The sequence below is a fragment of the Salvelinus namaycush genome, chromosome 10 (assembly GCF_016432855.1).
Source record: "Salvelinus namaycush isolate Seneca chromosome 10, SaNama_1.0, whole genome shotgun sequence".
In the NCBI taxonomy this organism is placed as follows: Eukaryota; Metazoa; Chordata; class Actinopteri; order Salmoniformes; family Salmonidae; genus Salvelinus; species Salvelinus namaycush.
In genome coordinates this window covers 49760455-49776738 of record NC_052316.1, presented here as the reverse complement: position 1 = coordinate 49776738, position 16284 = coordinate 49760455, and the positions used below count along the sequence as shown (strand labels likewise).

Here is a 16284-nt window from a genome sequence, read left to right as displayed (position 1 = left end):
GCCTAAAATTATTAACGTGAGAACCGTAATTGTTCCTCAGCTATAAATGTTACGACCTCTCATGCCGCCATCAACGTGTTGAGTTTGTCGTGACGTATATGACGTATACAGAACTATGCAAACAACGTCCGTTATTGACGGAAGAGGGGAGGCTGCGCTTAACGTTTCTCTCTTGACAGTGTCACTTGAGTGAGTGCGAGTGTCGAGACATACATACCATACCGGCTCTTCGATTTTCAACTTTTTACGCATTTGATTTGGAACAAACCGTCAGATCTGGATTAAAATCCTTATTTTGAACATGAGGTAGGTGAAATAGCCTTTCTAGAGCACTGTGCCCTGGTTAATATGAGATGTGGATCTCATCTTTTTCACTTACACCAGGAAGCTACTCTGAAAATATAGTTTACCAATCTGTCAATTACTTCACAATGGAAGAAGTTAAAACTACACTAAAGCTACCCTTAAATATGCACTGCAGAAATTGCTCCTGGTTGCTAAAATGATCGTAGTTCACCTAATTAATGTCAGTGTATGTAACAGAGCAGTCATTGTGTAGAGAATCATTGTACCGTCTACACCCCTGTGAAATATATTTTCCATAACTAAATATTGTATTTTCAGCTGTTTAAAGCTGGTGTACAAAACTGAAAGTAAAAGACTCAAACTAATCTTAAGAACGGAGCATAGAAATAGCACACATAGAACAGCTCTACTGCTTCTTAGATTTGCTCTCAAAGATAATGAATGATCTATGACTCACATTTCTATGTGAATTTGGTGCGGTCGCCCAAAAAGTTTAGTTTACTTAACTGAAGTTACTTTTAAAAAGGCGTTTGCTACATCCAAATACTTAGTGAAAAATTGTCTTATGCAAATCTGGAATGTCATTGAATACAAATTGCAAGAACAGATCACTATTGGGCCATACGTTACCACAGTGTAATTTAGCCTTTTAAAAACAACTTTTTAAAAGTGACAATTAGGCACTTGTGACGGTGGCTAAACAAGTGTTGTGTAATTCCAGTAGTTACCTACACCCCTAGATGGCAATAAAGTAATCAACTACTGAAAACACGACCTAGATTTGAATTTGTTCAACTACCACCAAGCTACTGCAAAGATGGAGCTAAATTACTAGTTGACGTGCATGTAGTTCACGCCAATCCAATGCCTTTATGTATCCACCACAGAACGAGATCTGTTCATGTTTCTTTCACAACGTTTAAATGTTATCGGTAAAGATTTGTTGCAACAAAAAAACGAATAATTTCCTGAATATTTTGTTCTGAAAGTACAATTGCAAGGCGCGTCTAGCTCTAGTCCAGGGTGTAACGAACGTGCCTGTAGTATTTTCCATGTCAAGAATCAGAAAGTCAACTTCTGACATTTTTAAATTCAGTGTCACAATAAAGGCTTCTGAAAGTTCATGTTGATAACTGAAAGACCGTAGTTCTGAACACAGGAAAGCGACAGGAAGAGGCACCAATCGAAATTGCGCTCGACGCAGATTTTTTGCGGTAGATAGGATAGATGTCTCGGGGGCAGTTTCTGTGCACCTTTGCATGCGCTGCTGCTCACGCAGAGTGTGACCATGTCAAGCAGAATGTGAACTGTTGGAAAATATAAGTTCAGCTTCTGTTCTGAATCAGGGTCAACGCTACTGCCACCGCTGCTTCAGTGGAAAACGTGACTGACTTCATCAGCGAGATGTATAGCCTCTAGGCCAGGGGTCTGCAACAGGCGGCCTGCGGGCCAAAATCAGCCCGCGAGTGATTTTTTTCTTTTACATTCTCTTTATGGCCTTAGTTATGGTCAATTTGCAGTGTGTTAATTATTTTCCATCCCCTGACCATTTGCTCTGACAGCTGAATCTAGTTACTCTAGGCTTTGTGCATCACATCTGGAGATGGAACAGATACCTCTTTCCCAAACCATAGCAAATTATAAATACTCCTATTCAATCAAGCTGTCAAAAACCCAAACCTGTCCTCACCTTAAATATTTTATTAAATGACTCAGGTTTCATTACACCAATGTAACCATGTAAATATACTTCTGTCTTCTGATTGTTGGTTATCCGTCTATGTAAAAACACAGAACTTGGTAAAAGAGCTGGAATGCTGTGAATGTTGTGTACCTGAATATAGCCCCTAGACTACCTGAGGCCAGCCAGCTTTCTCACATATCATAAACTTGAACTTTTATAACCCTGGACTGTGACTGTATGGTTTCTAACCTAGAAGTTAGAACCCTGGACTGACTGTATGGGTTCTAACCTAGAAGTTAGAACCCTGGACTGACTGTATGGGTTCTAACCTAGAAGTTAGAACCCTGGACTGACTGTATGGGTTCTAACCTAGAAGTTAGAACCCTGGACTGTGTGTATGGTTTCTTAGCTAGAAGTTAGAACCCTGGACTGTGTGTCTGCGCGATGTGTCCCAAATGACACCCTTCACCCTACATAGTGCCCTTCTTTTGCACTAAATAGGGAATAGAGAGCCATTTGAGGACATGTAGGCCTACAATCAAGACACATATTAACATTAGATGAGGGTATGTTGGTGGTTTCGTTTCCCATCAGTGAGAGTCGAGTTTGAAATTTCCACTGAACTCGCATCGCGTCCTCCTCCTCCCAACTATTGCTACTCGATAACAGACTATACTGCTGGTAAATTACTGCTACAGGTTCAGAAAGTCCCTCAGAGCAGAGGAGCTGTAGGTGGCACGGCACGTTGACTCAATAGCCTTTCCATTTTAAATGAATTAGCCAAAATGGTGTATCATTAATCTGACTATCAAATCAAGCTTTATTTATACAGCACATTTCAAACATGGAATGCAAAACTAACAAAACACAATGAAAATAAAAGCTGAAATATTTACTTCACAACAAACATACGATAAACAAAAGAATGACACAAACTGAACAACTAAAAAGCACCCTGAGGAAAAGCAAAGCTAAAAAGCTGTTTTAAGATCCCTTTTAAATATGTTCACAGTTTCAGCCCCACTCAGGTTCCCTGGCAGGCTATTCCAGAGGCTGGGGGCATAGTAACTAAAGGCTGCCTCTCCATGCCTCTTGGTCCTAGGCTTTGGGATAGTTATAAGGCTGTCTCTCCATGCCTCTTGGTCCTAGGCTTTGGGATAGTTAAAAGGCCAGAGGACCTGAGGGACCTACTGGATACATAACTTAAAAGCATGTCTGACATGTATTGGGGTGCACAATCATGGAGTGAGTTGAAAACCAATAGAATAATCTTCAAATGAATTCTAAAACTCGCAGCCAGTGCAGAGACCTTAAAACCGGTGTAATGTGTTTTCTCCGTCTGGTCTTGGTCAGTACCAGTGCTGCAGAATTCTGTATGTTTTGCAGTTGACCAATGGCTTTCTTGGGTAGACCAGACAGAGTATTACAGTAGTCAAGCCTGCTTGTAGTAAAAGTATGAGTCTTTCTGTATCAGTGTAAGAGAGAAACGACCACACCTTGGAGATGTTCCTCAGGTGGCAAAAAGCTATTTTGGTCACATTACTAATGTGTGATTTGAAATTTAAGAATCTAAAATAACTCGTTTTTTTTACCTGCTCTTTTATCTTTATTGCCTGTGCATTAAAATGTCCAGATTCTGTCTTTGTGCTTTGGCTCCAACAACAAGTACCTCGGTGCTTTGGCTCCAGCAACAAGTACCTCGGTGCTTTGGCTCCAACAACAAGTACCTCGGTGCTTTGGCTCCAACAACAAGTACCTCGGTGCTTTGGCTCCAGCAACAAGTACCTCGGTGCTTTGGCTCCAACAACAAGTACCTCGGTGCTTTGGCTCCAACGACAAGTACCTCGGTGCTTTGGCTCCAACAACAAGTACCTCGGTGCTTTGGCTCCAACAACAAGTACCTCGGTGCTTTGGCTCCAACAACAAGTACCTCGGTGCTTTGGCTCCAACAACAAGTACCTCGGTGCTTTGGCTCCAGCGACAAGTACCTCGGTGCTTTGGCTCCAACGACAAGTACCTCGGTGCTTTGGCTCCAACGACAAGTACCTCGGTGCTTTGGCTCCAACGACAAGTACCTCGGTGCTTTGGCTCCAACGACAAGTACCTCGGTGCTTTGGCTCCAACGACAAGTACCTCGGTGCTTTGGCTCCAACGACAAGTACCTCGGTGCTTTGGCTCCAACGACAAGTACCTCGGTGCTTTGGCTCCAGCTACAAGTACCTCGGTGCTTTGGCTCCAGCTACAAGTACCTCGGTGCTTTGGCTCCAGCGACAAGTACCTCGGTGCTTTGGCTCCAGCGACAAGTACCTCGGTGCTTTGGCTCCAGCGACAAGTACCTCGGTGCTTTGGCTCCAGCGACAAGTACCTCGGTGCTTTGGCTCCAACGACAAGTACCTCGGTGCTTTGGCTCCAACGACAAGTACCTCGGTGCTTTGGCTCCAACGACAAGTACCTCGGTGCTTTGGCTCCAACGACAAGTACCTCGGTGCTTTGGCTCCAACGACAAGTACCTCGGTGCTTTGGCTCCAACGACAAGTACCTCGGTGCTTTGGCTCCAACGACAAGTACCTCGGTGCTTTGGCTCCAACGACAAGTACCTCGGTGCTTTGGCTCCAACGACAAGTACCTCGGTGCTTTGGCTCCAACGACAAGTACCTCGGTGCTTTGGCTCCAACGACAAGTACCTCGGTGCTTTGGCTCCAACGACAAGTACCTCGGTGCTTTGGCTCCAACGACAAGTACCTCGGTGCTTTGGCTCCAACGACAAGTACCTCGGTGCTTTGGCTCCAACGACAAGTACCTCGGTGCTTTGGCTCCAACGACAAGTACCTCGGTGCTTTGGCTCCAACGACAAGTACCTCGGTGCTTTGGCTCCAGCGACAAGTACCTCGGTGCTTTGGCCCCAGCGACAAGTACCTCGGTGCTTTGGCCCCAGCGACAAGTACCTCGGTGCTTTGGCCCCAGCGACAAGTACCTCGGTGCTTTGGCCCCAGCGACAAGTACCTCGGTGCTTTGGCCCCAGCGACAAGTACCTCGGTGCTTTGGCCCCAGCGACAAGTACCTCGGTGCTTTGGCCCCAGCGACAAGTACCTCGGTGCTTTGGCTCCAACGACAAGTACCTCGGTGCTTTGGCTCCAGCGACAAGTACCTCGGTGCTTTGGCTCCAACGACAAGTACCTCGGTGCTTTGGCTCCAACGACAAGTACCTCGGTGCTTTGGCTCCAACGACAAGTACCTCGGTGCTTTGGCTCCAACGACAAGTACCTCGGTGCTTTGGCTCCAACGACAAGTACCTCGGTGCTTTGGCTCCAACGACAAGTACCTCGGTGCTTTGGCTCCAACGACAAGTACCTCGGTGCTTTGGCTCCAACGACAAGTACCTCGGTGCTTTGGCTCCAGCGACAAGTACCTCGGTGCTTTGGCTCCAGCGACAAGTACCTCGGTGCTTTGGCTCCAGCGACAAGTACCTCGGTGCTTTGGCTCCAGCGACAAGTACCTCGGTGCTTTGGCTCCAGCGACAAGTACCTCGGTGCTTTGGCTCCAGCGACAAGTACCTCGGTGCTTTGGCTCCAGCGACAAGTACCTCGGTGCTTTGGCTCCAACGACAAGTACCTCGGTGCTTTGGCTCCAACGACAAGTACCTCGGTGCTTTGGCTCCAACGACAAGTACCTCGGTGCTTTGGCTCCAACGACAAGTACCTCGGTGCTTTGGCTCCAACGACAAGTACCTCGGTGCTTTGGCTCCAACGACAAGTACCTCGGTGCTTTGGCTCCAACGACAAGTACCTCGGTGCTTTGGCTCCAGCGACAAGTACCTCGGTGCTTTGGCTCCAGCGACAAGTACCTCGGTGCTTTGGCTCCAGCGACAAGTACCTCGGTGCTTTGGCTCCAGCGACAAGTACCTCGGTGCTTTGGCTCCAGCGACAAGTACCTCGGTGCTTTGGCTCCAGCGACAAGTACCTCGGTGCTTTGGCTCCAGCGACAAGTACCTCGGTGCTTTGGCTCCAGCGACAAGTACCTCGGTGCTTTGGCTCCAGCGACAAGTACCTCGGTGCTTTGGCTCCAGCGACAAGTACCTCGGTGCTTTGGCTCCAGCGACAAGTACCTCGGTGCTTTGGCTCCAGCGACAAGTACCTCGGTGCTTTGGCTCCAGCGACAAGTACCTCGGTGCTTTGGCTCCAGCGACAAGTACCTCGGTGCTTTGGCTCCAGCGACAAGTACCTCGGTGCTTTGGCTCCAGCGACAAGTACCTCGGTGCTTTGGCTCCAGCGACAAGTACCTCGGTGCTTTGGCTCCAGCGACAAGTACCTCGGTGCTTTGGCTCCAGCGACAAGTACCTCGGTGCTTTGGCTCCAGCGACAAGTACCTCGGTGCTTTGGCTCCAGCGACAAGTACCTCGGTGCTTTGGCTCCAGCGACAAGTACCTCGGTGCTTTGGCTCCAGCGACAAGTACCTCGGTGCTTTGGCTCCAGCGACAAGTACCTCGGTAATAACCAGGTCCAGTAGAAAGCCCCTCGGTAATAACCAGGTCCAGTAGAAAGCCCCTCGGTAATAACCAGGTCCAGTAGAAAGCACCTTGGTAATAACCAGGTCCAGTAGAAAGCCCCTTGGTAATAACCAGGTCCAGAGTATGGCTGTGGTTATGGGTGGGCCCAGTAGAAAGCCCCTTGGTAATAACCAGGTCCAGAGTATGGCTGTGGTTATGGGTGGGCCCAGTAGAAAGCCCCTTGGTAATAACCAGGTCCAGAGTATGGCTGTGGTTATGGGTGGGCCCAGTAGAAAGCCCCTTGGTAATAACAAGGTCCAGAGTATGGGTGGGCCCAGTAGAAAGCCCCTTGGTAATAACCAGGTCCAGAGTATGGCTGTGGTTATGGGTGGGCCCAGTAACATGTTGGATAAAGTCCATAGAGCTCAAAAGATTGACTCCAAGGCCATTGAATTTATCAATCTCTTTGTCAACATGAATATTAAAATCGCCCAACACAATGATTTTATCATAATTCTCAAGGACAATAGACAATAGTTAAGAGATATCAGTAAAGAAAGGGGGGCAGTGCTTTGGTGGCCTATACAGGGTTATGGCCAGCACTGGTGGCTGACATTTAAACACTGAAAGCTGTAGTCTGGGGGGACGGCTTCAATAAGAGAGGCACTACAGTCTGAAGACAGCCATGTTTCAGTGAGAGACATGCAATCAACTTTGCACTCAGTAATGAGGTCATTCATAAGAAAGGTTTTACTAGGGCCTCCTGAGTGGCGCGGTGGTCTATCTGTGCCACTAGAATCTGGGTTCGAGTCCAGGCTCTGTCACAGCTGTCCGCGACCGGCGCACAATTGGCCCAGCGTCATCAGGGTTAGGGGAGGGTTTGGCCGGCAGGGATGTCCTTGTCCTATCGCGCACTAGCGACTCCTGTGGCGGGCCGGGCGCAGTGCACGCTGACACGGTCGCCAGGTGTACAGTGTTTCCTCCGACACATTGGTGCGGCTGGCTTCCGGGTTGGATGCGCGCTGTGTTAAGAAGCAGTGCGGCTCGGTTGGATTGTGTTTCGGAGGACGCACGGCTCTCGACCTTCGCCTCTCCCGAGTCCGTACGGGAATTGCAGCGATGAGACAAGACTAACTCCCAATTGGATACCACAAAATTGTGGAGAAAAAGGGGTAACCATGTTTTCTGACCGTCTCCAATCTATCAGAATGGTAGGAGATACGTTTGTATAAACTCACCAGAAGGTGGTGTTAAAGGAACATAAATAAGGTTACTCACAATAACCATAGCCTGTGTCCTGTCTGAAGTATGTCCTGGGATATGTGTCCTGTCTGAAGTATGTCCTGGGATATGTGTCCTGTCTGAAGTATGTCCTGGGATATGTGTCCTGTCTGAAGTATGTCCTGGGATATGTGTCCTGTCTGAAGTATGTCCTGGGATATGTGTCCTGTCTGAAGTATGTCCTGGGATATGTGTCCTGTCTGAAGTATGTCCTGGGATATGTGTCCTGTCTGAAGTATGTCCTGGGATATGTGTCCTGTCTGAAGTGAATCACAGACGTCTATGATGTTTCTACCTTTGTGTACCTATTCAGGATACATCACTATGAAGAGAATTGTGTTCCTGTCATGATGTGTTTGTCCTACATTTTTAATCTCCGCCCCCGTCCCCGCAGGAGGCCGCCATTGTAAATAATAATTAGTTCTTAACTGACTTACCTAGTTAAAAAAATAAAACATTCTTATTCATAATTATGCATTTCTGTGTACTACAGATCAGGGATCATGATGTAATTCCATTACAGTAATTCTGTTACCGGGTGTAAATCTACTTCACTTACTGTAGTTGAATAACCAAAATAGATTTAGGTGACACTCCATTGTTTATACATATAGACATCTTTGAATCTTAACTCAGAGTAGATATTTAGGAGTTTTGGGAAAACGTGCCCACATAGAGGAATTTTACCATCATTCTGTTACTAAACTTTGCATCTGCACTGTTGGAGTAAATGTGTTTTTGTAAAATGTTCAGTGTAAATTGTTTCGAAGAAGTCCTTGTGCATGGAGTTGTATGGTTTGTTGAACTTTGAAATCATTGGTTTTAGCTCAGCGTACTTTTAAAGTGAAAAAATCAGTCATTCTGTTACTGTAGAATTGCCCTCATTCTTTGCTAACAGGATGTTGTGTGTTGCTATAAGTTACATGTGATGTTTATTTTGGCAGGCTGTGTGTTGCTGGGACTTGACAGCAGCTGATCCTCCACTGTGGCAGACAGAATGATGCTGCCCACTCCCTGTTACTCACCCACAGCTACTAACAGGTAGGCCTACATGCTACATACACTTGGTTTCCTAGAAACAAGTGGTGAATTAACTAACCCTTTGGCTAAACTTACTCCACTCTCCCCTACAAATGTTTCAGTAATTCCGTTACCATGTATGTCCTACTATAGTACATTTCCATGTAAAAGGACACATGAGCACCAACATGTGAAATTCATAGGAGCTTGTCAAATGAAAGATAAGAGTCTATTTTTTTGCGAAATTAAGGTGTATATACATTTTTCAATCATTTTCCATCCTAATAATTTAGCAAAGGTCTTTAATTTCTGGTGGAACAGATTGAGAAGCGGTCTTAGAAAACATCTAGCAGAAAAAGTCCTAAAAGATATTAGAATACATCAATACACAATAATGTTGAGGTAAAGCACCCTGCCAATTAACATCAACGTTTAGTTTGGAGAAACGATTTGCCTTCTGTAAGTTTGGAGAAACATTGCCTTGTCATTCTATTACCAAAAACCAGCGGCGCAACTTTGGTTTTAGAAATGGGGGGGGGGACATAATTATTATAACTTTGTTTATCCAGTCGGATAAACACTCCAAACAGCCTGACCGCCTCGTCCACATGGTCCGTTGCCTCGTTTTGTATCACATTCCAATGATAAAACTGGGGGGGACAGAAATGCCACATACTGTATCTTGAAGATATTTCTAATTTCTCTCCTTCATGAAGAGGAAGCATAATGAAAGTTTACAGAAATAACAAGGTAGACCTACCAATTAGTTAGAGTATTTTTACTGTCACTAAATTGGTAACGGAATTACTGAAACATTTGTAGGGGAGAGTGGGGTAGCCAAAGGGTTAGTTAATTCACCACTTGTTTCTAGGAAACCAAGTCACCATTTCATGGAGTCTGTGAAGGAAGAAACCAAATGGAAAAAGTGTTAAGCAAGTTCGGTCCAAAAACACAGATTTTTACAAAGTCAAATACATTTTCCGCAGCTTTTTGTGAAAGATATCACGTAGTAGAACTGCATAAGTGTTCCTCTCCACTTTCTGGAGGACCGAGTTTTGAAATCAGTGGAATTAGAGTATAATTAGTCTGATAGCTGAGGAATGCCCAGTGGAATTAGTCTGATAGCTAAGGAATGCCCAGTGGAATTAGAGTATGATAGCTGAGGAATGCCCAGTGGAATTAGAGTCTTATAGGTAAGGAATGCCCAGTGGAATTAGAGTCTGATCGCTAAGGAATGCCCAGTGGAATTAGAGTCTTATAGGTAAGGAATGCCCAGTGGAATTAGAGTCTGATAGCTAAGGAATGCCCAGTGGAATTAGAGTCTGATAGCTGAGGAATGCCCAGTGGAATTAGAGTCTGATAGCTAAGGAATGCCCAGTGGAATTAGAGTATGATAGCTGAGGAATGCCCAGTGGAATTAGAGTATGATCGCTAAGGAATGCCCAGTGGAATTAGAGTCTGATAGCTAAGGAATGCCCAGTGGAATTAGAGTATGATAGCTGAGGAATGCCCAGTGGAATTAGAGTCTGATAGCTGAGGAATGCCCAGTGGAATTAGTCTGATAGCTGAGGAATGCCCAGTGGAATTAGAGTCTGATAGCTGAGGAATGCCCAGTGGAATTAGAGTATGATAGCTGAGGAATGCCCAGTGGAATTAGAGTCTGATAGCTGAGGAATGCCCAGTGGAATTAGAGTATGATAGCTGAGGAATGCCCAGTGGAATTAGAGTATGATAGCTGAGGAATGCCCAGTGGAATTAGAGTATGATCGCTGAGGAATGCCCAGTGGAATTAGAGTCTGATCGCTAAGGAATGCCCAGTGGAATTAGAGTCTGATCGCTAAGGAATGCCCAGTGGAATTAGAGTCTTATAGGTAAGGAATGCCCAGTGGAATTAGAGTCTGATAGCTAAGGAATGCCCAGTGGAATTAGAGTCTGATAGCTGAGGAATGCCCAGTGGAATTAGAGTATGATAGCTGAGGAATGCCCAGTGGAATTAGAGTATGATAGCTGAGGAATGCCCAGTGGAATTAGAGTCTGATAGCTAAGGAATGCCCAGTGGAATTAGAGTCTGATCGCTAAGGAATGCCCAGTGGAATTAGAGTCTTATAGGTAAGGAATGCCCAGTGGAATTAGAGTCTGATAGCTAAGGAATGCCCAGTGGAATTAGAGTATGATAGCTGAGGAATGCCCAGTGGAATTAGAGTCTGATAGCTAAGGAATGCCCAGTGGAATTAGATTATGATAGCTGAGGAATGCCCAGTGGAATTAGAGTCTGATAGCTGAGGAATGCCCAGTGGAATTAGAGTCTGATAGCTGAGGAATGCCCAGTGGAATTAGAGTCTGATAGCTGAGGAATGCCCAGTGGAATTAGAGTCTGATAGCTAAGGAATGCCCAGTGGAATTAGTCTGATAGCTAAGGAATGCCCAGTGGAATTAGAGTATGATCACTAAGGAATTCCCAGTGGAATTAGAGTCTGATAGCTAAGGAATGCCCAGTGGAATTAGAGTATGATAGCTGAGGAATGCCCAGTGGAATTAGAGTCTGATAGCTGAGGAATGCCCAGTGGAATTAGAGTATGATAGCTGAGGAATGCCCAGTGGAATTAGAGTATGATCGCTAAGGAATGCCCAGTGGAATTAGAGTCTTATAGGTAAGGAATGCCCAGTGGAATTAGAGTCTGATAGCTAAGGAATGCCCAGTGGAATTAGAGTATGATAGTTAAGGAATGCCCAGTGGAATTAGAGTATGATAGTTAAGGAATGCCCAGTGGAATTAGAGTATGATAGTTAAGGAATGCCCAGTGGAATTAGAGTATGATAGTTAAGGAATGCCCAGTGGAATTAGAGTATGATAGTTAAGGAATGCCCAGTGGAATTAGAGTATGATAGCTGAGGAATGCCCATTGGAATTAGTCTGATAGCTGAGGAATGCCCAGTGGAATTAGAGTATGATAGCTGAGGAATGCCCAGTGGAATTAGAGTATGATAGCTGAGGAATGCCCAGTGGAATTAGAGTATGATCGCTAAGGAATGCCCAGTGGAATTAGAGTATGATCGCTAAGGAATGCCCAGTGGAATTAGAGTCTGATAGCTAAGGAATGCCCAGTGGAATTAGAGTCTGATAGCTAAGGAATGCCCAGTGGAATTAGTCTGATAGCTAAGGAATGCCCAGTGGAATTAGAGTCTGATAGCTAAGGAATGCCCAGTGGAATTAGAGTCTGATCGCTAAGCAGACGGAGAAAGTTCTGGCGTTTGATTGCAAATAAATAAATGAGGCCCTAATCTATAGATTTCACATGACTGAGAATACAGATTTGCATCTGTTCGTCAGACACCTTAAAAGAAAAAGGTAGTGGTGTGGATCAGAAAACCAGTCAGTATCTGGTGTGACCACCATTTGCCTCATGCAGCGCAACACATCTCATTCGCATAGAGTTGATCAGGCTGTTGATTGTGGCCTGTGGAATTTCATCTTGTTCAAATGTTGACATGCACCTGCAAAAAAAGATTGCTCAGATGTGCGAGTGCATAGATGTTCAAGGCTGTCTCCAGACCATACATTTTTCCTCCACGTTTCCTACTTTTATCACTTCTATGATAATAATGGTAAAAAATCGATAAACACTTTCAAACCCTTCTGGGTTATACAATCTAATTAGTATGGTGATACTGTCATCCTAATAAAGGTTATACTTCTATTAACGGGAGTGAATTGATCAAAAATACACACACAGCATGTTAACACAAACTAAGAAAAAACAACATGCTGCCGCCAAGGCTGTGGTGGTCACAACACTTCCTCAGGCTGTGGTGGTCACAACACTTCCTCAGGCTGTGGTGGTCACAACACTTCCTCAGGCTGTGGTGGTCACAACACTTCCTCAGGCTGTGGTGGTCACAACACTTCCTCAGGCTGTGGTGGTCACAACACTTCCTCAGGCTGTGGTGGTCACAACACTTCCTCAGTCAGTGATTGTCAAGCAAATAACTGTCTCACGGTAATTGACCATAATTAACATAAACACATTTAGCATCTCCTGGCTTCCTTTAGCACACAAGATTTGCTTAGAATTCCATAGCATTATTTTATGTTATTTTATAGTATGAAGAATATAGTTGATCAAAGCTGAATAAACTAGAAAGGATGTTTTCTCCAAATGATGTGAGGGAGTGTTCACATGCTGCTATTCTGTGTTGAGCGGTTAACAAAGAAATAGGTCCTCCTATATGCTTCATTTAGAGTTACTAATGTAACTTTAGTTGTTCTAGAAATGTTGGGCTATATATGTTTTGATGTTTAATACATTTGAAGGCTGCATGATGAGAGACTAATGATGATTTGAAAGTCACTTGAAAGGCATGAGCTCTGCTTTGTTTTTTAAGCAGGCTGTACACAAGCCTGTACATCAGTCACTCATTCACAATTTGACAAGCACTTGCTAATCCCTCGAATTTCCCAGCGGCATCCCCTTTGTGTGGCCAGAATGCACCCTAAAACAATCCATGCCTTTTGCGGCCAGTGGCCGTTGTGCCCTTCTCCCTGAGTGCTGCCTGCACCGAAGAACCTCTCACTCACATGGCTCATGTGATCGGGTCTTTCTCACAGGCTACAAGTGAAGACAGACACATCTTATCCAATTCAGAGGTGCATATTGAAGATATTGGAAGAACTGTCCACATTTACTTTTCATCAGCCAACAAGATGAGTAGTCCTAACGAACAGCAAAAGCACTAGCCTGTGTCAATCTACTCTCCCCCATAGTACAACAGCTGACCTTTTCTATTCTGTGCAAGAAATCAATTTTCTAACATAGTCTGGGACAGTAGTGGGATGCGATAGATCCCAAATTAATACAACCACTAGCATAAAAAAAACAAAGTTTAGCTAAAATGTTGATGAACTATTAGGCTATTTCTTCACATTATAAACGCAGCAATGCGGACATGGCAGTAGGCTATAAGCGCAAATGTTCCATTAGCTGGAAAACACCATGATCAAAAGTGACCACAAATGAGATTATGCAGGTAATGCTTTTATTATAAAGGGGAATTTTTATGGTGACAATGATCTTCCCCACACTTGAAACTCACATGCTGCTTATATATGTAGTTAGGCTCTACACCCCTTGTAAAGCAGATTAATGTGCTTAATTTTAAAAGTTATTTGCCCATTTTAGTTGTAATATAAACCATATCAAAACATATAGGCCTATGGGCTATGCTACATGAGGTGTGCACATGAGGTGTGCAACTATAATTTGAAAAACTCTGGGGGGGAAAGGCTTACGGCACACAAGTGATAGGCTAATATTGTCACCCATCAGTTGTCTTTACATATAGTAAGTTATATATGTGACATTTGTTTTGATTTAGGATGGACCATTATTATGCACCTGTCCTGAAACAGGGGCAGCGGGAAAAAATACCTGTCATCTCTGCATTAAATAGCAAATGGAGGGTGCTTTTTCTGTGGTTCATTTTAGCCAGGTAGGCTCTACTCCTGTTGTAAAGACAAGCAATGTGCTTAATATTAGGAAAGTTGAGAAGTAAATATAGTAGGCCAAGCCTATAGAAAGCTGGTAGGACCCTCATCTTTTTAATAGAGGCCATCACTCTGTTTGCTCATGCATAGCCTATAGAAATGTTACGCAACATGAGCTCAGGGGCTCTCATTAAGTGTTTGATTAGATTTTCAAATATATTTGCATTGATGTCAGAGTGATTAGAGGGACAATAGAGTGCTGAGTACCAGGCAGTTTGGTAGGCTACTAATGACCAGCAGCAGCATCAGAGCTTGGAGAAGCCTAATCACCGTGACTAAATGGTCACGTGGAATTTGACTGCCTTCATGACTCGTGACCGCTGGTGTGGCGGTAATACGGTCACTGCAACAGCCATAGCTGCAGCTCATTTGGCAATTTGGGATCCCTAACTTCTAAACAGGGACTCAAACCAAGTTGCAAGCGTCCACTCTGGTTGTGGAGAATTATTCTTAGCAACAGTGGTAACGTATTCGGCGAGATCAGTCATATTAGAAGAGTGATCTGGGACAAAAGTACAACATTCATCGCCAATGATTGCACGAGTGCCCCCTTGACCTGCCAAAAGAAACTCTGTTTTGCAGAGCCGGTTTACCCTCCATATCCGGGAAAAACACATTACAGAACCTGGAGGAAGGTGCCTGAGTGATGTCAGTGGGAGACCTCTTATCTCTCCTCATTCCAGGAGTTTTGTAGTCTCTTAAATGGAGCCTTCAGATCCTTCTCATTGTTTGGAACGGTTCTCATCGATGTCACCACAAACCCAACAGTGCAAGCATTTAATCCATTAAGATTCATAGAACATTGTTGGTCATAGTCTTAAAAGGCATTTTTCTTATCAATGCTATAATAAAGTTGACCACTTAACCGGACCCAACCCATGGTCCAGCAGGGCTCTCCTTCCACGATGACCATCTACTTCTGGGCCACTCCAGGCCAGCGTTGGTCCCTTTGGCTCAGGACTCCTTCCACGATGACCATCTACTTCTGGGCCACTCCAGGCCAGCGTTGGTCCCTTTGGCTCAGGACTCCTTCCACGATGACCATCTACTTCTGGGCCACTCCAGGCCAGCGTTGGTCCCTTTGGCTCAGGACTCCTTCCACGATGACCATCTACTTCTGGGCCACTCCAGGCCAGCGTTGGTCCCTTTGGCTCAGGACTCCTTCCACGATGACCATCTACTTCTGGGCCACTCCAGGCCAGCGTTGGTCCCTTTGTCTCAGGATAGGAGAAGGATGTGATAGGAGAGAACTGAGGATGGATCAACAACATTATAGTTACTCCACAATACTACACCTAAATGACATAGTGAAAAGAAGGAAGCCTGTACAGAATAAAAATATTCCAAAACTTGTACTCTGTTTGCAACAAGGCACTAAAGTAATACCCCACCTTCTAGTGAGTTTATACAAACGTATCTCCTACTTCTACTTCTACCAATAATTTGGTTGTTATTCCCATTGGTTACCTCTAGCCAGATGAGCCAGGGGCAGAGTGGCCCACCCCCATTGAATATGACACTTTTAAATGTTAGTGCAGCATTTATTTATTTTTTACCCCTTTCTCTCCCCAATTTTGTGGTATCCAATTGGTAGTTACAGTTTTGTCTCATCGCTGCAACTCCCGTATGGACTCAGGAGAGGCGAAGGCCGATAGCCATGCGTCCTCCAAAACGCAACCCAACCGCACTGCTTCTTAACACAATGCCCACTTAACCCGGAAGCTAGCCGCACCAATGTGTCGGAGGAAACACCGTACACCTGGCGACCGTGTCAGCGTGCACTGCACCCGGCCCTCCGCAGGAATTGCTAGTGAGCGATAGGACAATGACATCCCTGCCGGCCAAACCCTCCCCTGACCCGGACCACGCTGGGGCAATTGTGCGAGGTCGTGGCTGGCTGTGACAGAGCCTGAACTCGAACCAAGAATCTCTAGTGGCACAGCTAGACCACTGTGCCACTCGGGA

At 45.1% G+C, this 16284-nt stretch overlaps 1 protein-coding gene across 1 annotated transcript in view; it reads left to right on the top strand.

The window, feature by feature from the left end:
- The first annotated feature begins 201 nt into the window (after positions 1–201).
- Positions 202–16284, top strand: part of LOC120054385 (extensin-like) — a 33193-nt gene continuing 17110 nt past the window's right edge. The window contains exons 1-2 of the mRNA XM_039001797.1: positions 202–306; positions 8702–8798. Coding sequence (XP_038857725.1) covers positions 8755–8798 — 44 coding nt within the window. The 5' untranslated portion in view covers positions 202–306; positions 8702–8754. The remainder of the gene's footprint in view (positions 307–8701; positions 8799–16284) is intronic.